Raw genomic sequence first — 23,003 nt, forward strand, 5'->3', positions numbered from 1 at the left:
AAATTTCGTTTGGGTACGGCGTCGCACGACCGCGCAATTGTCAGTTGAAGTCGCACAGCGCCGAATCGCAAAAAGTGGCCTGGACGGAAGACAGCAAAATCCTCCGGTTGTAAAGTGGTTAAAAATCTATGCAGTGTTCAGTAAAAGTGCTGATATGAGTGACTCTTCTTCATAAGCAGTGCCAGGTGGTAACACACACTGCTCCCCTCTTAGTCCCTCACTCACCAGACCTTTCTCAGCCATCCATGCTGAAACTCTGGCTAGTGAACACTTGTAAACGCTTCAGAAAACTCTCAATCAGGCCAGATATGTGGCTATGAGATCCTCCTCTTCACTATTCACAGGGCACTATCTCTGGAGGTGACGTCACTTGGGGTCCACGGCTAAACAGACGGCAATCGACCTCAATGTATTTTGCTGTATTAGCGTCATCAGAAAGGCTGGTTGTGGCAATTCTCCCAAAGACCTTTTACCCCCTGCTGTGGTGCTTTATTTTGGAGGATTCAGAGCTCTTACACCGTGTGGCCAATTTTGTAACTGCAGCTCGGCTGTATTGCTGGGAAACACTGCCACCGTGTGGCCAATTTTGTAATTGCAGCTCGGCTGTATTGTCGGGAAACACTGCCACCGTGTGGTCAATTTTGTAACTGCAGCTCGGCTGTATTGCCCGGAAACACTGCCACCGTGTGGCCAATTTTGTAACTGCAGCTCGGCTGTATTGCCGGTGTTCCGTGAAAAATCCATACCCGTGAGAAAACCATACCCTCGTCACTTCCGGTTCCGCTACGGAGGGTATGGATTTCTCACGGTAGTTAAACTTGCGGCGCTTACATTAAAACAGCTCATCTGAAACGTAAATCATCTCCGCTCTTCGCCCTGTCACTGCCCTCATCTCCGGTAATAAATATAAAAGCGGATCACGGAGCCACGATCGCCGTCACATTTACATCACATACACCCGCCACCGCTTTTATATTTATTACCGGAGATGAGGGCAGTGACAGGGCGAAGAGCGGAGATGATTTACGTTCAAGATGAGCTGTTTTAATGTAAGCGCCGCAAGTTTTACATTAGACACAGTGCCGTGAGAATTTCATGCCCACCGAGCATGCGCACTTGTCTAATTCTTTAATGTTCAATCACGTATCCGGGGCTCTGAGCATGCGCACTGCTGCGCTGCTCAGCTGTTTCAGCCTGGAAGTGACGAGGGTATGGTTTCTCCACGGGGTATGGTTTTTTAACGTTACACCGGGAAACACTGTCATCATGTGGTCAATTTTGTAACTGCAGCTAAGCTGTATTGCTGTGAAACACTGTCACCATGTGGTCAATTTTGTAATTGCAGCTCGTCTGTGTTAGTGGGAAACACTGCCACCGTGTGGTCAATTTTGTAACTGCAGCTGCCTATATTGTTGGGAAACACTGTCATCGTGCTGCCAATTTTGTATCTGCAGCTCGTCTGTATTGCCGGTGTACTGTCGAATAATGCCTCCCGTCGGAAAATGCATCCCACGAACTGCGCATGCGCAGTAGGTGACGTCACTCCAGCTGACTTCTCCGATCAGCTGGGGTTGACATAATCATTGAGCATGTGCAGTCCGTCAGATGCATTTTTCGACGGGAGAGACAGAGCGGGTAGTATCAAATGTCAGATTCTGCCTCGCTCGTTGTACTATCTGTGCATGCGCGGGACGGAACGGCTTATTCTTATGTGAGATTCATATTGACAAATGGCAGAATATTATCTGATTAAAGAACAGTCACACAGCTCTTATTGGGGCACATTGAAGGGGCACTCTAACTGCACGGGGACACTGATTCAAAGGGGAGCTCTCATGGGGACACGGATGTAATATATAAATAATAAAGGGGAACTCTGACTGGTATAATAAAGGGGCGCCCTGACCGGAATATTAAAGGGGAACTCTGACTGGAATATTAAAGGGGATCTCTGACTGGAATATTAAAGGGGAACTCTAACCGGAATAAATAAAGGGGAACTCTGACTGGAATAATAAAGGGGAACTCTGTCCTAAATAATAAAGGGGAACTCTGACGGGGACACTGATGTAAAGGAGGACTCTGACGGGGACACTGATGTAAAGGAGGACTCTGACAGAGACACGCTGGATGTAAAGGGGCACTCTGATGGGGACACGGATGTAAAGGAGAACTCTGATGGGGACACTGGATGTAAAGGGGCACTCTGATGGGGATATGGATGTAAAGGAGGGACTCGGACAGGAACACACTGGATGTAAAGGAGCACTCTGATGGGGACATGGATGTAAAGGAGGGACTCTGACAGGGACACACTGGATGTAGAGGAGCACTCTGATGGGGACACGGATGTAAAGGAGCACTCTGATGGGGACACGGATGTAAAGGAGAACACTGATGGGGACACGGACACAGGCTGAATGATGGGGGAATACAGACTGGATGAGGGGGGGGATACAGGCTGGATGAGGGGGGATACAGGCTGGATGAGGGGGGGACACAGGCAGTGCTTATTCCTGGGGATTTCACAGTGGCTGTAGCATGATAGGCTTATCAGGTTACTGTAGCACAATTCCCAGCTGTTTTGCTGGATATGGGTTCCCCTGGGTTACCGCTAGCAAGAACAGTGCATTTAGGCATGTTCTCCAAGTGTGAGCACTGAGACAATGACCAGTCCAGTATCTTTGGGTTTTTTATATTTATTTGGTAACTTGGATGGGAGAAGGGATGAGTGGGATACTCCTTTAATTCAACTATGCACAATTTGGCGTAGATACTTAAATAGTACTGCTTGACGCTGGCTGAATGCCCACCAATGCTGACTTGAGGCTGGATAACGCTGGCCGGATGCCGGTTAACGCTGAACTATTCTTGTAACTAAGCTTCAACTAAAGAAGTCCTCTCTTAGCTGCCTTAGGTACTCATTCCTGAGGTAGCTACTTGTACTGATCAGGCCCCCCTGATAAGCAGACAGGGCCACACATATACTTTTCCTAGCACCCACCTAGGAGGGTGCTACATTACTATAGGTGAAGTCACAATAGGTGAACTATGAGGGGCCAGGTTCCCAAATTTGGCACAGAGATAGGGAAGGTCTATCTCTGGGGGCCTCTAGTATCCCTATGCCAAATTTGGTGCCCCTAGCCCCCGGGTTAGATTAGCTTGGTGCAGTATGGCAAGCTTGGCATTGGCACATTTGCAAGGCCAAAGCTCGGGCGCTGAACATGTCCGGGGGTTCCAAATTTTGCAGGGAGGTAGGGCGGTCTGAGGTGGTTATGGTGTCTGGTGGAGTGCTTGGAGCCCTCGGGAAGCACTAGGAGCATCCATCGACGGAGGTACCCAGTCGGGGTGCCGGTTGATCCGTTACAACCCTCTGCCCTGATCATTGGTATTTTTAGATGTTTATTGCTGGCAGGACTATATATAAACTCTGTGCGCCAGTATCTCCTTTCTCCAGAAACACAGAATCTCCATCTTCCCTACTAACAGAACGGCAATCTGCCTTGTTTGCCAGACCACTGTTCTGCCTCTCTCTGGAACAATTGCCAGGTGCCTGCATTAATCATGTCCGTCGGACCCGCTAATTGGCTCCCACTGTGTGCAGTGGGAGCTGGGCGCTGGAGGCGCGCATCAGCGTTCCAGACATGAAAATGCAGAGGACGTACAGGTACGTGATTCTGTGCAGAACACATTTGTTGGGTGGTCAAAAAAAAAGTCGCCCTGATAAAGAGAGAGGCTATGACCTGGCGGATTGTATGCGGAACTCCTGGGCCCAGCCGAGGACATTTAGGGCCTCCTGTGCCTAACTGAGGACATTTAAGGCCTTAAGATTGAAGATTTGATGGATGTCCCCTTTTGGTTTGTGAACTGTGTTTAGAGTAGAACTCCTGGAACTGTTCTGGCCCCAGACCTGGAAATGCAGATGATGTACGGGTACGTGATTGTGCAGACTGGCCGCCCTGCTGCAGTACATGTACGTGGGGCGGTCAAAACAAAAGGTCTCCCTGATAAAGAGAGAGGCTATGACCTGGTGGATTACATGCGGAACTCCTGAGCCCAGCTGAGGACATTTAGGGCCTTAAGATTGAAGATGTGGTGGATGTCCCCTTTTGGTTTGGGAACTGTGGACAGAGAAGAACTCTTCTGGCCTTAGCTCAGTGAGATAGAGTTTGGAAGACTAATGTCATAGACAGGTTGCCAAAAAGTTTAGGGCTTTAGAAAGGGCCTCCAATGGCTGTCAATGTGGTGCCTTCTCCACTCTCCATCTCACTAATAAAACCCCAATGGATGACTCTCTATGAACTGATCACATTCCAATCACCGATCATCTAATCATTGGTAAAAAAGAAGACTCGGCACAGAATATTGTACGAAGCGGTTTTATTGGACAAGATCAGAATAAGCGATTACCACACAGTAATGATATGAATAAAATAAAGCTTAAATCTTTTATAATAGAATTAACAAATGTGTCAAATGTATTAATAATCATACATTGGTTGGACCAATAAAAAGCCGGCTACTTCAATAAATCAAAAAGAAGAAAAAAAATTAAGCAACCAATAGAAAAGGTTCACCAGTGAAAGATAAATCCTGATTGGCTGCTGTGGGTTAATGCATGTTACAGTGATCTCTTTCCATCCAGTAGGTTAGATCTATATACATATTTATAAGTAGAACACAGAAAGAATAAAGCATTTCCCGTTCCATGATAGGCCATGTATTGTCATGATTGCTCGCTTGTTGGGAAAAAGTAAATAAACGTCCCAACAGTCAATTCCTGCACCAACACCCTAAAGATATCAGACAGGAAAATGTATAGGCTATTAGCAAGGCTGCTGGGAGAGCAGACTGAATGGGCTGAAGACGTCCCTCTTACCTGCACTGAAAGGCTTATCAGCACACTTTAAGGGTAGCGAATATAGCTTACCCATATACCAATCAAGTTTATTGCAGCCTTCCTAGAACCTTTAAATACCCTGGAAAGGGACATCCTTGGAGGGTATGACATGCACCAGTGCACTAGGGGCTCTGGTTGTATTGGATGGTTTGTGTGATTAAATGCCCCTGTCCCGCTCCATGCCTTCATTTGGACTATGGTGGATAGAAATCTCCTTGAAAGCCCCGGTGACTCTATGCGCATCCACTCTGTATTGAAGATAAACAGTATAAACTGGCTCTATAAATAACAAAAAGCTCTGAATTAAATGCGATTTGATCCCCTGCACGGACGATTCAGTCTCTAAAACGCTTTTTAGGTGGCTTGTTTGCCCTTCTATACATGGGACCATCTCTGATTTTATAAACAATACTGTGAATCCTCTACCCCTACCCTTCCCTGAAGAAGCCGAGTAGGCGAAATGCATTGGACACCACTATAGGACATTATTTTATGTACCTGTGTGGGGCTGGGTGTGGGTAAGGTGTTACTAAGAGGTCCACATATGTCTTTTGCTTTTATATGTATGTTGGTCTTTGTCTAACTGTACTCTTGCTGTACAGGATTTTATTAGATGTATTTTCAATAATAAAAAATGTTTTCTTTATATATAACTTTGTCTGATCTTTGTCTCTCATGGCGGCTGGTCCAGCACGGAGATCGCCCTCTTTATAGCCTATACATCTTTCCTGTCTAATTGCTTGCTTGTTGCCCCATGTATTGTCATAATTGTTTGTCTGCTGCTCCATGTATTATGATGATTGCCCACTTGTTGAATGCCCATCTGTTGCCTCATCTATTGTCATGAATGCCCACCTGTTGCTTCAGGTATTGTCATGATTGCCCATTTGTTGCCCCATGTAGTTGCACGATGAACCATGTATAGTCAGGATTGCTCTCTTCTCTTATTGCCCTATGTATTGTAATGATTGCCCACTTGTTGCTTTGTGTATTGACATGATTGTCCATCTGTTGCCCCATGTTCTCTGATGATTGCCTACTTGTTATGCCATGTATTTTTAGGAATGCCCATCTGTTGCCCCGTGTATTGTGGTGATTGCCCACTTTATGCTCTATGTATTATCATTATCACTGTTGCCTCATGTATTGTCATAATTGCCCACTTGTTGCCCCATGTATTATCATTAATGCCCACCTGTTGCCTCATGTATTGCGATAATTGCCCACTTGTTGCCCCATGTAATGTCATGAATGCCCAGCTGTCGCCTCATGTATTTTCATGACTGCCCACTTATTTCCCAGGTATTGTCATGATTGCCCACTTGTTGCCCCATGTAGTTGCACGATGGACCATGTATAGTCAGGATTGCTCTCTTGTTGCCCTATGTATTGTAATGATTGCCCACTTGTTGCTTCGTGTATTGACATGATTGTCCATCTGTTGCCCCATGTTCTCTGATGATTGCCCACTTGTTATGCCATGTATTTTTAGGAATGTCCATCTGTTGCCCCGTGTATTGTGGTGATTGCCCACTTTATGCTCTATGTATTATCATTATCACTGTTGCCTCATGTATTGTTATAATTGCCCACATGTTGCCCCATGTATTATCATTAATGCCCACCTGTTGCCTCATGTATTGCGATAATTGCCCACTTGTTGCCCCATGTATTATCATCAATGCCCACCTGTTGCCTCATGTATTGCAACGATTGCCCACTTGTTGCCCCATGTAATGTCATGAATGCCTAGCTGTTGCCTCATGTATTTTCATGACTGCCCACTTATTTCCCAGGTATTGTCATGATTGCCCACTTGTTGCCCCATGTAATGTAATGAATGCCCAGCTGTCGCCTCATGTATTGTCATGATTTCCTGCCTGTTGCCTCATGTGGGGAGGGATCGGTAAAGGTAGACAGTTGTGTCATGATTTTACCACCCCCCTAAGCTTAAATGGCAGCCGGATGGGGCAGTAAACATGGCACTGCAATTTGCGGCTGCTGCAAACCTCACACCCCCCGGTCACATTGGGCAATGCTATTCAACTGCATGGGGTTGTGCCGTAACAGCCCCAATGCATACGGTTGCAGCGTACTGGCGTGGGCTTTACAGGGTTAACATAAGGGCTCCCAGCGGCCTGCCAACTCCACAGCGGGTCAGAGGGCGATGTGGGTGTAAACCAGCCCCGAGTGGACTGTGGTGGTTTCACATTTGTTTATGGACTAAACAGTTCCACCCGTTACAATCCAGCGTCCATTTCCTGTAGTACCAGCAGGGGGCGTACTCTGATGTTTCATTATATTTCTTTTATTTTTACACTTTTCCGCACTCTGAACATGAAAACGGAGACTCTAAGGAGTGAAACATAAGAAGTCAAACATTTCCCACACTCTGAACATGAAAAGGGACATTCACCCATGTATCTTCTCTTGTGCATAAGGAGGCCTCCCTTCTGATTAAAACATTTCCCGCACTCTGAACATGAATAGGGAGAGTCAACTGTGTGTATTCTCTCATAGCTAAGAAGGTTTCCTTTATGATTAAAACATTTCCTGCACTTTGAACATTAACAGGGAAGCTCACCCCTGTGTATTCTCTGATGGCGAAGAAGGTGTCCTTTACGGTTAAAACATTTCCCGCACTCTGAACATGAATAGGGACGCTCACCTGTATGTATTCTCTGATGGCTAAGAAGGTTTCCTTTATCATTAAAGCATTTCCCACACTCTGAACATGAATAGGGACGCTCCCCTGTGTGAGTTCTCTGGTGATGAAGAAGGTATCTTTTTTGAATAAAACATTTCCCACACTCGAAAAATGAATAGGGAAGGTCACCCGTGTGTATTCTCTGATGGCTAAGAAGGATTCTTTTATCATTAAAACATTTCCCGCACTCTGAACATGAATAGAGACGCTGACCTGTGTGTATTCTCTGATGGCTAAGAAGGGTTTCTTTACGATTGAAACATTTCCCGCACTCAGAACATGAATAGGGAATCTCACCTTTGTGTATTCTCTGGTGCCTAAGAAGGTGTCCTTTTTGACTAAAACTTTTCCCGCACTCTGAACATGAATAGGGACGCTCCCCTGTGTGAATTCTCTGGTGCCTAAGAAGTTGTCCTTTTTGACTAAAACGTTTCCCACACTCTGAACATGAATAGGGACACTCCCCTGTGTGTATTCTCTGGTGCCTAAAAAGGTCTACTTTCTGACTAAAACATTTCCCGCACTCTGAACATGACAATGAATTCTCTCCTGTATGGTATAAAGAAGATTCCCTGAGATGAGATCGTTTCCCGCACCCGTCGGCACTGTCAGATATTAGAGGACTATGTGAAGTATCAGGAGATTCCAATGATCTCCTCCAATGGTGAGGTCTGTCATGTATATTATGAGGAACGGGATTTACTTCTGGAGAAGATGCCATGTCATTATCTTCTGTAGTCACATCTTCCTCCGATGTCCTTCTATTCCCACCACAGAGTCCGTCTGTCAGAAGACAAGAAAAATTACCAAGAGTTTTCCACACTCATATACACTGCTCAACACTTTATAATCAGAGTATAGCATCAAGTCAGGGAAACTCCTGGGATATTCATCTGGTCAGTCAAGTAGCAGAGGGGGTTGTTACCAACAGGTGCACTAGATGGGCAACAATGAGACAACCTCCAAAACAGGAATGGTTTTACAGGTGGAGGCCACTGACATTTTCCCTACTCATCTTTTCTGAGTGTTTGTCACTAGTTTTGCATTTGGCTGGGGTCAGTGTCACTACTGGTAGCATGAGGCCATACCTGGACCCTATAGAGGTTGCACAGGCAGTCCAACTCCTCCAGGATGGCTCATCAATACGTCCCATTACCAGAAGGTTTGCTGTGTCTCCCAGCACAGTCTCAGGAGCATGGAGGAGATTCCAGGAGACAGGCAGTTACTCTAGGAGAGCTGGACAGGGCTGTAGAAGGTCCTTAACCCATCAGCAGGACCGGTATCTGCTCCTTTGTGCAAGGAGGAACAGGATGAGCGCTGCCAGAGCCCTACAAAATGATCTCCAGCAGGACACTGGTGTGAATGTCTCTGACCAAACAATCAGAAACAGACTTCATGAGGGTGGCCTGAGGGCCCGGCGTCCTCTAGTGGGCGCTGTGCTCACTGCCCAGCACTGTGGAGCTCGATTGGCATTTGTTGTACTGCTCTCTCCTTTACAATAAAGTCTCCTCTTACCCGGTGATGTGAGGGGCGGCTGATTCTCCATCATGACGTCCTTGTAGAGATCCTTGTGTCCTTCTAAATACTCCCACTCCTCCATGGAGAAATAGACAGTGACATCCTGACACCTTATAGGAACCTGACACACACAATGATGCAGTCACCATCCAGACACATCCCTTGTCTGTTACTGGATAATGTCCCAGAATTCCCAGCACCACTCACCTCTCCTGTCAGCAGCTCCATCATCTTCTTGGTGACTTCTAGAATCTTCTGCATGTTGTGTCTCTCAGGTTTTAGGGAGTCACATGGAGGCACTGTGATGGTCATATGATCACCTGACTTCACCAGAGGAAATCTCTGTATTGAGGAAGCAATAGGAATATCATGTTAGAATCCCAGAATCCTCCTCACCTCTCCGGTCAGGTCTGTGTTTTATTAATAGAGATAAGAGTAATGTCATGTGACCTCCCAGAATCCCCCTCACCTCTCCGGTCAGGTCTGTGTTTTATTAATAGAGATAAGAGTGATGTCATGTGACCTCCCAGAATCCCCCTCACCTCTCCGGTCAGCAGGTAGATGATCTCCAGGGTGAGGTTTAGTATCTTCTCAGTCATGTGACTCCGGTCCTCCTCCATCCTCATTGGTGCCGTCATCTATGAAGGTTTCCCTGTAGACAAATAATATTGATAACAGAGAATTATCTGGATTGGTATTGGTTGTACAATAATAGGATGAGGATATCAGGAGGGAATATGAAGGTCGGTATTTATTTAAGCACTATGGTCCCAGTGAGAAAATATTTAATCTGGACAGTTTAGTGTTTTCTATGATTATTGGGGTCCGAGATTCTCGTAAAATTTGACCACCTGAATTACAAATTCCATTCTTTATGTTGGGTATGAGATGAGAATCAGGATAAAGGTCAGGACAAGCAACAGACGAGCGCATCCAAGAGATGAAGCCGGGGTCACTACACAGAAAATCAATCCAAGGAAACAACAGGCAGGACGAGGAATAGCAAGAAGGAGCTCAGAGACAAATGAGAATATTGCTCAGCCAATGGGAGATTATCTCAGCATGACTTATATAATGAAGGAGATGAGGGGGAGGGGAGGAAGTCACTTAAGGTGACCATAGATACATGGAAATTCAGCTGGTTTAACAGGGATCGGTCACGTTTCCATCCATGTGTGGTCACTGCCGGAAAAAAAATCACTCCATCAGCGGCTGCAGCCAATAGCTTCATCACTGATCTGTGTATTCTGAGAGCGGAGGAGCGCCCTCCATTGTCAGAATACAATAGTGCAGCGGGGAGGACTCTCCCACCCCCCTCCAATGTGTGGATGGGGAATGAGTGTAGCTTTTTTTACTCATCCTGCTGACTGAACGATAAAACTGAACCATATATGGCCAGCTTTGGAAGGAAGATATATTAATCATCAACTGATCTCCCTGAAGGAGTTAATCTAGGTTTTCACACTATATATGTGTGTATCATCATCTGCTGGAGATAAAAGACGTCACAGTGACTATGGAGGAAGAGGATGGACATGACGGGGGGGTTACTGGGTGTAAATAGGAAATAAGATCTTATTACCTCCTCTGCTGTTTCTTCCAGCAATGTCTTCTCTCTCCGTCCTCCCAACTCACCTCTCACCCGGAACTTCCTGTCTGTACCTGACATCACTTCCTGTCTGTATTCCATAGAGACTTCATGTCTGGGTAGAAGTGAGATCACCACCTTGTGGAGTTCAGAGGAACTGCAGCTCTGGGAAACATCTGGTAGTGTGAACACGGCCTTGTGCTTTGTGCGTATGTACTGTATATCCTTATAGATGGGTCATCTCCACTCCCACCAAGGGGGAGAGAAATATATTACTGCTCGGGGGGGGGGGGGGAGAGACATTTTGGCCCCTTTGATTTGGCAGTAAAATTGATCACAGATTTAGTCATGTAGAACATCTGTTATATGGATACAAAGAACCCCAGCCGAGAGTAAAGGGTGGGCAATTATGTCACCAATATAAATGGAAAAAAAACCCCGCGCTATGTGTAACAACTCAAATACCTACAAAAATAACTTCTACCGGACTGCTGCTGTAACAAAGGTAAGTATTCCCTTTATCAACTAGAAGAGCATTATGTGTCACAGCGCTGTCCTATTGTGTGTGCACATAAATTATCACAAATACACTAAAATATGTGGACACATTCATATATAAAGTGCTAGGGGCTCAACATAATATTCTCTGCAGATCTACTGCTTCCACTTTGCACATTTTCTTTATTCTTATAATATTTGCTGCTATATTAAATAAACTTAAAACCTGTGAAATTTCATGTAATCATACAATATTTTGTGCTCAATATAGTGTTCTCTGCAAGTCCACTGCTTCCACTTTGCATCTACTTCAGTGAACTTATTTTGTCAATATAAATTCACAAATGAATGAAAAGTTGATAAGGTGTGAAAGTTCTCCGTGCTCCAATCTGTGCCAGCTGTAGTGTAGCCACGCCTTCTTCCACCTCTTACACACGTGATGGTGAGGGCGCCCCCTTAGTAGTGCTTCCCCACTCACCAGAGCAATATGACTCCCAGCTTTTCAGCTACCAGAGTCACAAACATCCTTCACACTCTCCTCACCTCCGATGGCAAAGGAACTGGATCCTCCTCGCTCACTCCTGCAAGTCTGCTGCGCTCTCTGTCAGTCTCCCTCCTAGACTCGGCTTCCTCCTCCAACCGCTGTTCAAGCAGGAGCTCCGCCTCTTCATACACACTCAGGGAGGAGAGAAAGGGGAAGGATATACAGTATATAAACACACAGCACAAGGCCGGGTTCACACTACCAGACGGTTCTCAGGGCTGCAGTTCCTCTGAGCTCCACAAGGTGGTGATCTCTCTTCTACCCAGACAGGAAGTCTCTATGGAATACAGACAGGAAGTGATGTCAGCTACAGACAGGAAATTCTATTTGGAAGAACGGGGAGAGAGAAGACAATGCAGGAACTGGCGGCAGAGGAGGTAATACGTAGATTAACCCCTTAAGGGGGATCAGTTGATGAATAATATATCCTGCTATATAAAGCTGGCCATACATGGTTCAGTTTTATAGTTCAGCCAGCGGACTGAGAGGAAAAAAACTGAAGCGATTCCCCCATCCACACATTGGAGGGGGATGGGGGAATCCTCCCCACTGCACTATTGTATTCTGACAATGGGGGGCGCTCCTCCGCTCTCAGAATACACAGATCAGTGATGAAGCTATTGGCTGCAGCCGCTGATCGAGTGACTTTTATCCGGCAGTGACCACACATGGATGGAAATGTGACCGATCCCTGCTGAACCAGCTGAATTTCCATGTATCTATGGTCACCTCCCCCTCCCCCTCATCTCCTTCATTATGTAAGTCATGCTGAGATAATCTCCCATTGGCTGAGCAATATTCTCATTTGTCTCTGAGCTCCTTCTTGCTATTCCTCGTCCTGCCTGTTGTTTCCTTGGTTTGATTTTCTGTGTAGTGACCCCGGCTTCATCTCTTGGATGCGCTCGTCTGTTGCTTGTCCTGACCTTTATCCTGATTCCTGGATCTCCTCCTCATCTCTCCTCCATATCCTCTTACACAGCTTTTCTCCACACCTGCAGTGACCGGGGGGGGGGGGGTGAAAAGCATGCAGCAAAATCCATCCCCACCATTAGGAGCTCCGGAGAAAATTGTCTGCTATTTACACTCCATTCCTCCGCACGTCACCTGATCACATGGAGCTTACTTTCACACATTCCTGACAGATTTCTGTATGGTAAAGGTCAAAGTTCACTCTTCAGTTTAGGAGAAGTGGGAGGCACCCGGGAACAATGATTTGGATTGTACAGGAGCCTCATATAGAGGACCCCTCAAATCTCCCCATCCAAATGTCCATCCATCCAGAGTCTATATGTCCTATGATATTACTCTGACCTCACATACCCCCCCCCCCCCCCCCCCGTTCAATTTCCCTCCATGTGGCTTTTTTTTTTCTCATGCCCTTAGGATGTGGGCGGATCCTTGGCATCCTCACTAGCAAAGTGGGACTGTTGGTCCTGCGTTGTATGTAATGATGTCAGAATGCCTGCAACAAGCTTTTACCCTGCGTAGTGTGGGGGTCCTGTGTGGGTAAATTATACCTCAGTCTGAGGTGGGGCTTTAATCAAACGGAAACCTGAATGGTGAGGTGAGGAGGATTCTGGGAATTTAATTTGATTTTACTATTTGTGTTCAGACCTAGAGTTTTCCTCCTGTGAAGTCTGGAGATCATATGACCATCACATTGCCTCCACCTCCCTCCCTGATAGAATAGAGAAATACAAAGAAGATTCTAGAAGTCACCAGAGAGATCATGGAGGAGAGGTGAGCGGTGCTGGGAATTCTGGGACATTATCCAGTAACAGACAAGGGATGTGTCTGGATGGTGACTGTATCATTGTGTGTGTCAGGTTCCTATAAGGTGTCAGGATGTCACTGTCTATTTCTCCATGGAGGAGTGGGAGTATTTAGAAGGACACAAGGATCTCTACAAGGACGTCATGATGGAGAATCAGCCGCCCCTCACATCACCGGGTAAGAGGAGACTTTATTGTAAAGGAGAGAGCAGTACGGAGGGTCCACCTAGATCCCCCATCATCTGATAAACCCATAGAAACAATGTATTCAGTCAGTGTGTGTGTTTCCTACAGATGGATCCAGTAATGGGAACCCACCAGAGAGATGTCCCCGTCCTCTGTATTCCCGGGGTTCCACACAGGAAGGTCACACCATCCCTCACCATCATCAGGTAGATGAGTGACAATGATTGGTAGTTCTGATTTATACACAGCATGTTTGTTACAAGAAATGTTTTATTATATATTCAGAGTGGAAACCTCGGGGATGATAATATTGATGTTAAAGAAGAGTATAAAGAGGAGGATGAGGAGTATGGAGTGATGGAGGAGTTTTCAGAAGGACACAAGGATATGATGGAGCCACCTAATACCAGGAACCCACCAGAGAGATGTCCCCATCCTCTGTATTCCCGGGATTACACACAGGAAGGTCACACCATCCCTCAATGTTACAAGGTTTGTGAGACAGAGCATCTAGAACATGGACTTGTGGAGACAAAGTGTGGATTTTTATGTGATGTCACAATAATAAATCTTATATTTTACAGATGATATTCTCTCTCATTTTCTTGGTTTAGAGTGGAGATCCAATCGATATAGAATTTGAGGTTAAAGCAGAAGAAGAAGAGACGTATGTGAGGGATGATCAGCAGTCTATGGAGGAGGATGGAATAACGGGGACATTTATAGAGGAGGACACTCCTACAGAGATCAGCACAGGTGGGTCATTAACACTAAATACATTCCTCCACCCATACTGCTCACTGATTGGTCCAGAGTAGGGCGGGGACTGGGTGATATCAGCCTGTAATACCCTGGTCACTTTCCTGAGCTGTGTTCCCCATGCTGTATTCCTGTATTTCTCTCAGATAATCTTCCTTCTCTGTGCTGCAGACACAATTTATGTCTCTAGACTGGATTTATGGAGATTCTGGGGTTCAGCTGGCAAAAAAAATGTTCATTTTCACTATAGGTTATCTAGGCACCTAGGTTATAAGTCTTGGGCCTTCTGCCCATGTCTGAGTCTAGTAACATCTCTGACAGAACAATTCTCCCGGGGTTACTTGCTCTGTTATTTGCTGGCTGTGCCGGGTGGAGGGATATGTCTGTATAGTCTCACACCCAAGTCACTGAGTGCAGTCTCAGGAGATGGGAGGCAGCGGTGTGGGACCTCTGCAACTTGTCTCATGTGAACATTTAGAGTGGGTGTAAACCCTCCATATACCCAGTGAGGTGACTGGCCTCAGGTGATACGCAGAGATGAAACAAATCCTCCTACATAAGTTGTACCCCTTTATCTGCATTCCTCTCTTCTTTACATCTGTTTAAATTCCAGAATTTAGACAGTTTGTCTGAGCAGTCAGAAAAAAGGGGACGGGGATCTGAAGTTACAGCTATGTCTTAAATAGGGACTACTGTGTTATGTTCGTTTTTGGCTGGGCTGTACTTAGCTCAGACTGATTGTTCAGTTTTTCGCCTGGTTTTTCCCTAAGCTTAAGCTGAGTTGTGATTTCTCACTGTGGCCAGTAGATGTCACCGCTATCACTGGACATAGTATGACATTTCACCAACCAAACTAAAATGATAGTAAACCCAAAAATGTCACACATTGCAGCTTACCAATCATTAGATGTGGTGGCTGCATTACTTTTCTTTTTAAGGCTTTTTCCCCTCTGTTTTCACCTGGTCACACCTTCTGTATTAGAGCGCCCCCACTCTGGAGACAGCAGCGTTATCAGTCTGGGGGAGTGTTAGATGTATTATCAGATTTAAATACAGTAACAAATTTAAGCCAAACTCCATCTCACACTTTATAATCAGTTACAGCAAACAGTTTTTTTTTCTTTGGGATAAAGGTTTTACAAGAATAAATAAAAGCTGATCATTGTAAGCACCCCTGTCAGTGGTAAATGGTCTGCCCCATCCCAGTAACTGATACATTCTTCTTTAGAGTTGGAGCTTTTATAGAACAGATTTACTGGCCACATCACCAGATGAACATATAAGAAATCCTAAAAAGGAAAACTAACATCAAATCTAAGAATCGATAAGCTGCAATATAATACATATTTTCATTGGGTTTAATGTCTTACCTTAAGAATATTTTATTTTTCTTCAGCCAATCCAGTAGGAGGTTTATGTCACTGGTGCATGCTGGGGGAGGAAATAAATATTTGGGACAGGCCATGTGCTCGCTCTCTTCCCCTGGGATGAGATGTAGGGTGGGGCTGCTGGATGGAGCTCTGCTGTTGGGTCCATTAGCCTGTTCTGGGGCCTAACATGTGCTGAAGTGGTTGTGAAGCTGTCCTGCCTGGTCTGGAGGAAGCTGTGCCAAGGAGGAGACCCAGGGGAGGCTCCTTGCTGGAAGGAGCCATGAAGAAGGCCGGTCTCTAAGGAGGGCCTGGGGACTCACTTGGAGGACGCACTGAAATTTGGAAATGTGCGCTCAGTCAGCTTAAAGGTTTTGACACTGTGAGAGTAGATCTTGATCTGCAGAATCTATAAGTGATCTGCCATGGTATCTGAAACCCCCATCCCCCCCTTCCCCACATCCCTCACCTCCTGAACCACTTTAAAAAGACAAAAGTGACTGGTGCCCAATATCCTTTCTTGGTCCCAGTATTTATGCCATGGATTCAGCCCTGGGTGGAATGCTAGCCCACCCCTGGCCTCTGGAGGTCCTATCCTGTCTTTTGTATGTCAGAGGGATTCTACATTCATATTACATACTACTGACCCCTGCACTATATACTCTATGTTTTATATAAAATAGGCCTTGCTTCTTTTGCATCCGTTCTCTACCAGCTGGACATTTTATATCTGATGATTTGATTGGAGGACAGACTTTTACATGTTGATAATAATGTGATAACATCCTCCAACTTTGGAACCTTAAACAGAAAGTGATAATGAGGGAGGAGTCAGTAACCCAATGATGGCGGTCTTCAGGATCAGTCCAGCCTTCATCTTGGTTGTTCTCCACCCATCCTCACTCTCTGACCTCTGGTGGGGCTCAGCCTCACTGTTATTCATGTCTAAATCATGGACTAAAAAAGGAAGTCCACGACTTCTTGTGTTGGGAAGATGGCAATGAGTGATAGAGGGGGAGGGGACACTCGTCCTATAATCTCCTTATCACTGTCACTCCTATAAAAGACAGTTCTCGTTGTTTCCTCACTCTCTGACTAAGGTCCATGAATAAAGAAATGAACTGGTAGGAGATCAGAGGATCCATTTACTAGTTACCTTGAGGGGGGAATTGTAAGATCCTCAGAGACAAAGCTTCCTGATGTCGGCGGAGTCCTGGTTGGTTTAGGGGAACCAATCTGCTGATGTCTAATAATAATCTTTGTATTTCTATTTTAGTAGATGGACGGGAGATGATGAAAACCTCAGAGGATTGTCTCACTTTGTCTCCAGACTGTAAAGTAGAAGATGAGGACATCACACAGTATAGTCCAGGAGAAAACCCGGCTACCTCAAATGTCCATCCGGCACCACACAGTGTAGATGGACCATCGTATTCCTCTTATCCTGAGGAACCTCAGACTGTGAGGGACAGTGCCAGACCATCGTATTCCTCTTATCCTGAGGAACCTCAGACTGTGCGGGACGGTGCCGTCCTTCCAACAGATAAGAGGTTTTCCTGTGCTGAGTGTGGGAAGTGTTTTCGTTTTAAATCCCATCTGAACTCACATCAGAGATCTCACACAGGTGAGAAGCCATATTCCTGTCCTGAGTGTGGAAAGTGTTTCCATTCTAAATTCAATCTTAATGTGCATAAAAGAACTCACACATGTGAAAAACCTTATTCCTGTCCCGAGTGTGGAAAATGTTTTTCTCAAAAGTCTTATTTTGAAATACATCAGAGGTTCCACACAGGTGAGAAGCCATATTCATGTCCTGAGTGTGGAGAATGTTTTTCACAAAACTCTAGTCTTAAAAAACATCAGAGGCTCCATATAGCTTTGAAACCATATTCCTGTTCTGAGTGCGGGAAATTTTTTTCACAGAAGTCCCATCTTAACAGCCATCAGAGACTGCACACAGGGGAAAAGCCATTTTTATGTGCTGAGTGCGGAAAATGTTTTTCACGGAAGTCCCATCTTTACAGTCATCAGAGATCTCACACAGGGGAGAAGCCATTTTTATGTCCTGAGTGCGGGAAATTTTTTTCACAGAAGTACCATCTTTACAGTCATCAGAGATCTCACACGGGGGAGAAGCCATTTTTATGTCCTGAGTGCGGGAAATGTTTTTCACGGAAATCCCAGCTTTACACACATCAGAGATCTCACACTGATGAAAAGCCATATTCTTGTCCTGAGTGCGGGAAATGTTTTTCAAAGACGTGCAATCTTTACAAACATCAGAAATGTCACACAGGAGAGAAGCCCCTTTCCTGTCCTGAGTGTGGGAAATGTTTTTCAGACAATTTCGGTCTTTACAGACATCAGAGATCTCACACAGGTGAGAAGCCGTATTCCTGTCCTGAATGCGGGAAATGTTTTTCAGTGAAGTCCAGCCTTTGCAGACATCAGAGAACTCACACGGGGGAGAAGCCACTTTCCTGTCCTGAGTGAGGGAATTGTTCCTCACAGAAGTCCTGTCTTCCAGTACATCAGGGATCATACATAACCCTTGAGGTGTATTGGTGCCTTGAGTGTGGGAAATGTCTTCTATATGAATGTTGGTGGACATGTGGGGAAGAAGCACACCCTGATATACACCTCACATATACTCCATGACTGATCTTCATCATGTAAGAAACACTTCATAAGGAGATCAGAGATCACCAGAGACATGGATGAAGTGTTGTCCCGTGTTGGCCATTGATGGCAGTAGAAAAATAAAAATGGAGTCATTACCTTTCATTGGCTGAGTACATTTTGTGGTGTAAGCTTGGTTGAATGAATGTGAGCAGCATTCGCCCAGCTGTGATGGATATTGGCTGTGTTTCTTTATCGTAAATCACAGGACACAGAGGCGGTATTAATGACTATCTGGGTTACCTTTAGGTGAATGGAGACTGACAACCAATAGACAGGAAGTTCCTCCCATATAACCCCTCCCATTCAGGAAGAACCTCAGTTTTTTTCGCCAGTGTCTGGTGGTGGTAATGGCTGTTAAAGCTCTTCCAATCTAAAAAAATGTCCCAGTAATTGGGCGTTCTATCGGATCCATTCAAATGGCTAAGCACTAAGAAAATGTTACCCGAGCCTCGGCTACAGAAGATCTGAGGTTTTGCCTGTAATGTGACCCATTTGGGCCCTGGACCCTAGTAATGAAACCCTGTTTTTTTAATATCCCAAGGAGTTTTCAGAAAAGTGCTCTACAGGTCCAAGGGAGTGGACCCCATTAAAAAAAGGGGGACCTGGTCCTTGAAGGTTGGATTGAACAAAGGTCGCCGTGATGAGTGAAGATTGGGTCCTGCTGGGGACCCTGCGGCAGGACTGGTAAGTTATTCCTTTTCTCTCTCTCTTAGAAAGAGGTTTCAGGCAAGGATTAAGCACATTTTCTCCTAGCTGTAGTTCAGTTTTTGGTTACTGGATGGCGCTGTTCTGCAGTGTTGATTTTTACCTGTTACTGTAGTCTGGTCCCGGTTAGCTTGGTGAGGATTTTTTTCCATGTGACTATGAGAGCGGCATTCGCTGATGCTGTCACGGACCTGCGCATGGACGTCCTCACCTCATTTTAAACAGGCTGCTGGCCAAATCGCGCTGGAGCAAGCTGCTGGAAGTTGCTGGCCGGGATCTTTTTGGATACAGAGCAGGTGGATCAGACTGTCTGGGCATGTGAGTGACCGTGGGACAGGTTAGGAGAACGGTAGTTCTGTGATAGCTGTATAGTGCTGGATCACAGTATACTCTACCCTTGTGCAACAGGGCCTCACTTCTGGGTCTTACTTTGCTAAAAGCAATGTCTTCCTGAAAGAGAAGTGGGGGGGGGGGGAGGCGCAGCAGGGAAGGGGCCTAGTGTCCCCACATCAGGATTGAACAGTCCTAGTCTGATTCCTGCTGTGCTCTCCTCCCCTGATAAACTTAACTACTTCTGGTCCGCGCTATAGCCTATGTACGGCTGCAGCGCGGACTCACATTTTCGGGAGGCCATCTTTATACGGCCTCCCAGACACAGGCGCGCTCCCGCGAGCGCGCATCGGGGAAAATCTGTGTCGGCCATTCACCACGTGTTCGGACCGTCCAATGAGAGATGATCTCATATGTAAACATATGAGATCATCTCTCATTGCCAGCGCTCCTTCCTCACACAGAGACTGCAGTGTGAGGAAGGAGGAGAGCGGATCAGCCGCCGGGGACACAGAAGAATGTAATCAGGGCACTGATCACCAGTGCCCTGATTACACAAGTTAAAAAAACATACACAAAGTGCCCACAGTGCCTGCCATCAGTGCCCACAATCAGTGCCCATAGTTCTGCCAGTCAGTGCCCATCAGAGTGTGGGCACTGATGGTGCTGCCCATCAGTGTCCATCAGTGTCCATCAGTGCCATCCGCCAGTGCCCATCAGTGCTGCCTGTCAGTGCCCATCAGTGCCGCCTCTCAGTGCCCAGCAGTGCCACCTCTCAGTGCTCATCAGTGCCGCCTATCAGTGCGGCATATTAGTACCTCCTCATCAGTGCCCATAAGTGCCACCTCATCAGTGCCCATCAATGCAGCCTATCAGTGCCGCCTCATCAGCGCACATCAGTGAAGGAGAAAAATGTATTTATTTTCAAAATTTACTCACAGAAAATAAGAAAACTCTTTTTTTTTTTTTTTTTTAATTTTCTGTCTTTTTTCTTTTTTTTTGTAAAAAATAAAAAACCCAGAGGTGATTAAATACCACCAAAAGAAAGCTCTATTTGTGTGAAAAAATGATAAAAATTTCATATGGGTACAGTGTAGCATGACCGCACAATTGTCATTCAAAGTGTGAGAGCGCTGAAAGCTGAAAATTGGCCTGGATGGGAAGGGGGTTTAAGTGCACAGTAGGCAAGTGGTTAAAGATACTGGCCAGTCTTAGCCATTACGTTTGACAGGTATGATTGCTACCTCCAATGCCTCTGTATCTGCTTATGTTACTAAGGACTATTTGGCATTTGCTTTGGCTGGCCTAGAAGGTAGAATAGCCGGCATAATTGCTTCTGTTTAACAGGACGGGAACAAGTGGGGTAGATCCCCCTCTCCTATACCTGAGCCCAGCAAGGATACAGCAGGTCCTGTGCTCTCAAAACCTTGCAGGGGCCTCTGGTTTACAGCCAGATTGGGCAGAAAACATTGAGGAGGTAGCTATGGGTAACTTGGAGGGGGAGCAGGCTGAAAATGGTGCCTTTTCTATAGATTCAGATTCTGAGGTACCGTTTACAGCGTCTCACTCTCAGAGGTTACTAATCCAGCCCCTTAATGAAATGGTGCAGACTGTGTTTAAATTACCTCCCCTGGAGGCATCAGAGGCCTCTTTTTCCTCTCTGGGCTCTTTGCATCCTCAGCAGAGTTCCCAGGCTTTTCCCTTGCACCCTCTACTAGAGCAGTTGATGTATGAGGATTGGGATCACCCTGACAGATTGTTTATGCCTCCAAATAGATTTTCTTTGCTATATCCAATGGAAGAGAAAAAAAAAATGGGGTATGCCGTCTGTTGATGCTGCTATTTCCGGTGGACAATGCCCAAGTCTTTAGGGACCCAGCTGATAAAAAGCTCCTAGTGTTAATGTTCCCTCTAACATTCCAGTATCTAAGCAGTTTCAACGGCCTCAGCCGTCAGGTTTCAGCAAAATTCAGGGTCAAGGTCAGAAAAGACCCGGGGTCCAAAAGCCTGGTAAAACAGGCTCCAAGTCTCCCTTATGAAGAGGCGCGCCCAACTCACTTTGCTGGGGGGAAGACTTTTGCTCTTCTTAAGAGTTTGGGAAAAGGTGGTTCAGGACAAATGGGTCTTATCCACTGTAACTCGGGGCTACATGATAGAATTCAGGGAGTTTCCTCCTGTTAGGTTTCTGGGTTCAAATGTCCCTGCGTGCCTGGTAAAAAGGAAACCCTTGTTCCGGGTTTTGGAACACCCGTGGGTACAGGGTGTAATTGTGGAGGTTCCAATGAGCGAAAGGTTCACAGGGTTTTACTCATTCTCTTTACAGTGCCAAAACCAAATGGGGAGGTAAGACCCATTCTGGATCTCAAAGCACTGAACCAGTACCTGACTGTTTGGTCATTCCGGATGGAATCAGTTCGCTTGGTGATAGCCTCTCTAGGAAGAGGACATTTTTTGGCCTCCATAGATGTCAAGGATGCATACCTCCAGGTGCCAATCTTCAAGTCGCATCAGAGGTTTCTGCGGTTTGCAGTAGGGTAGTGACATTTCCAGTTCATAGCTCTACCGTTCGGTCTGGCTACAGCTCCCCGGGTGTTTACAAAAATCTTGGACACAGTGCTAGCCTTTTAAGGTCCCAAGGCATCTATGTCCTGGGCTACCTTGGTGACCTACTGTTAAAGAATCGTTCAAGCTTAGGGCTGACTCAAGACGTGTCCCGAACTATCCAGTTTCTAGAGGGTTTGGGTTGAATTATCAATCTAGAGAAATCCACCTTAAAGCATGTTCAAGTCTTGAAATAGCTGGGTCTGGTTCTCGACACAGTTCGGGCAAAAGTTTTTTTGTCGTAAAAAAAAAAGGTTATGGCCCTAAGAAGTCTCATTCGGTTCGTAGGGAGAAAAAAGTTTCCCTCCATACGACTATGCATGAGGCTGTTGGGCAAAATGGTGGTGTCTTTCGAGGCAGTGCCTTATGCTCAATTCCACTCCAGACAATTTCAGAATGGTATTCTCTCTGCTTGGAACAAGAAGGTCCAAGCGTTGGATTCCCCTATGTCTCTTGCTCCAGGGGTCAGACAGGACCTGTCTTGCTGACTGATTCTCATCAACCTAAGCAAAGGAAAATCTTTTTTGTCAGTAACCTGGAAGGTTGTAACCGCAGACGCCTGCCTGAGCAACTGGGGCTGTCTTGGAGGGTCTTTCTGTCCAAGGGACTTGGGTGGAGAGATTCTTACCCATCAACTTCTTGGAAACCAGGGCGGCCCGTTTAACGATGTGTCATTGGACAACCAGGTTGCAGGGGGTGTCCTGTCAGGATTCAGTCCGACCCTGGTGGCTTATATAAACCATCAGGGGAGCACCAGAAGCCAATTAGTTCAGAAAGATGTAAACCACATTCTGACATCGGCAGAGAGGTATGTTCCCTGTCTGTCAGCAGTATTCATCCCGGGTG

The 23,003-nt window shown here is 45.9% G+C and overlaps 4 protein-coding genes across 4 annotated transcripts in view; 2 read left to right on the plus strand and 2 right to left on the minus strand.

Annotated features, from left to right (window-relative positions):
• LOC309549121 (uncharacterized protein) overlaps positions 1-18,459 on the plus strand; it is a 236,492-nt gene extending 218,033 nt beyond the window's left edge. The window contains exons 7-10 of the mRNA XM_082249158.1: positions 13,822-13,919; positions 13,999-14,205; positions 14,328-14,469; positions 17,116-18,459. Of these exons, the coding sequence (XP_082105284.1) occupies positions 13,822-13,919; positions 13,999-14,205; positions 14,328-14,469; positions 17,116-18,332 (1,664 nt within the window). The 3' untranslated portion in view covers positions 18,333-18,459. The remainder of the gene's footprint in view (positions 1-13,821; positions 13,920-13,998; positions 14,206-14,327; positions 14,470-17,115) is intronic.
• LOC309549119 (uncharacterized protein) overlaps positions 1-23,003 on the minus strand; it is a 2,919,967-nt gene that overhangs the window by 1,004,149 nt on the left and 1,892,815 nt on the right. Inside the window, exons 16-17 of the mRNA XM_082249156.1 lie at positions 9,668-9,763; positions 9,333-9,467 (exon numbers count right to left, since the gene is read on the minus strand). Coding sequence (XP_082105282.1) covers positions 9,333-9,467; positions 9,668-9,763 — 231 coding nt within the window. The remainder of the gene's footprint in view (positions 1-9,332; positions 9,468-9,667; positions 9,764-23,003) is intronic.
• LOC309549117 (uncharacterized protein) overlaps positions 1-23,003 on the plus strand; it is a 4,285,597-nt gene that overhangs the window by 893,488 nt on the left and 3,369,106 nt on the right.
• On the minus strand, positions 7,468-8,130 carry LOC309548651 (uncharacterized protein; the record flags this gene model as incomplete). The annotated part of the gene is made up of 1 exon (XM_082248620.1): positions 7,468-8,130. A coding segment is annotated over one exon (663 nt), but the record flags the coding sequence as incomplete, so codon positions are not given.

Source organism: Pelophylax lessonae (genome assembly GCF_965119305.1).
Source record: "Pelophylax lessonae genome assembly, chromosome: 3".
NCBI lineage: Eukaryota > Metazoa > Chordata > Amphibia > Anura > Ranidae > Pelophylax > Pelophylax lessonae.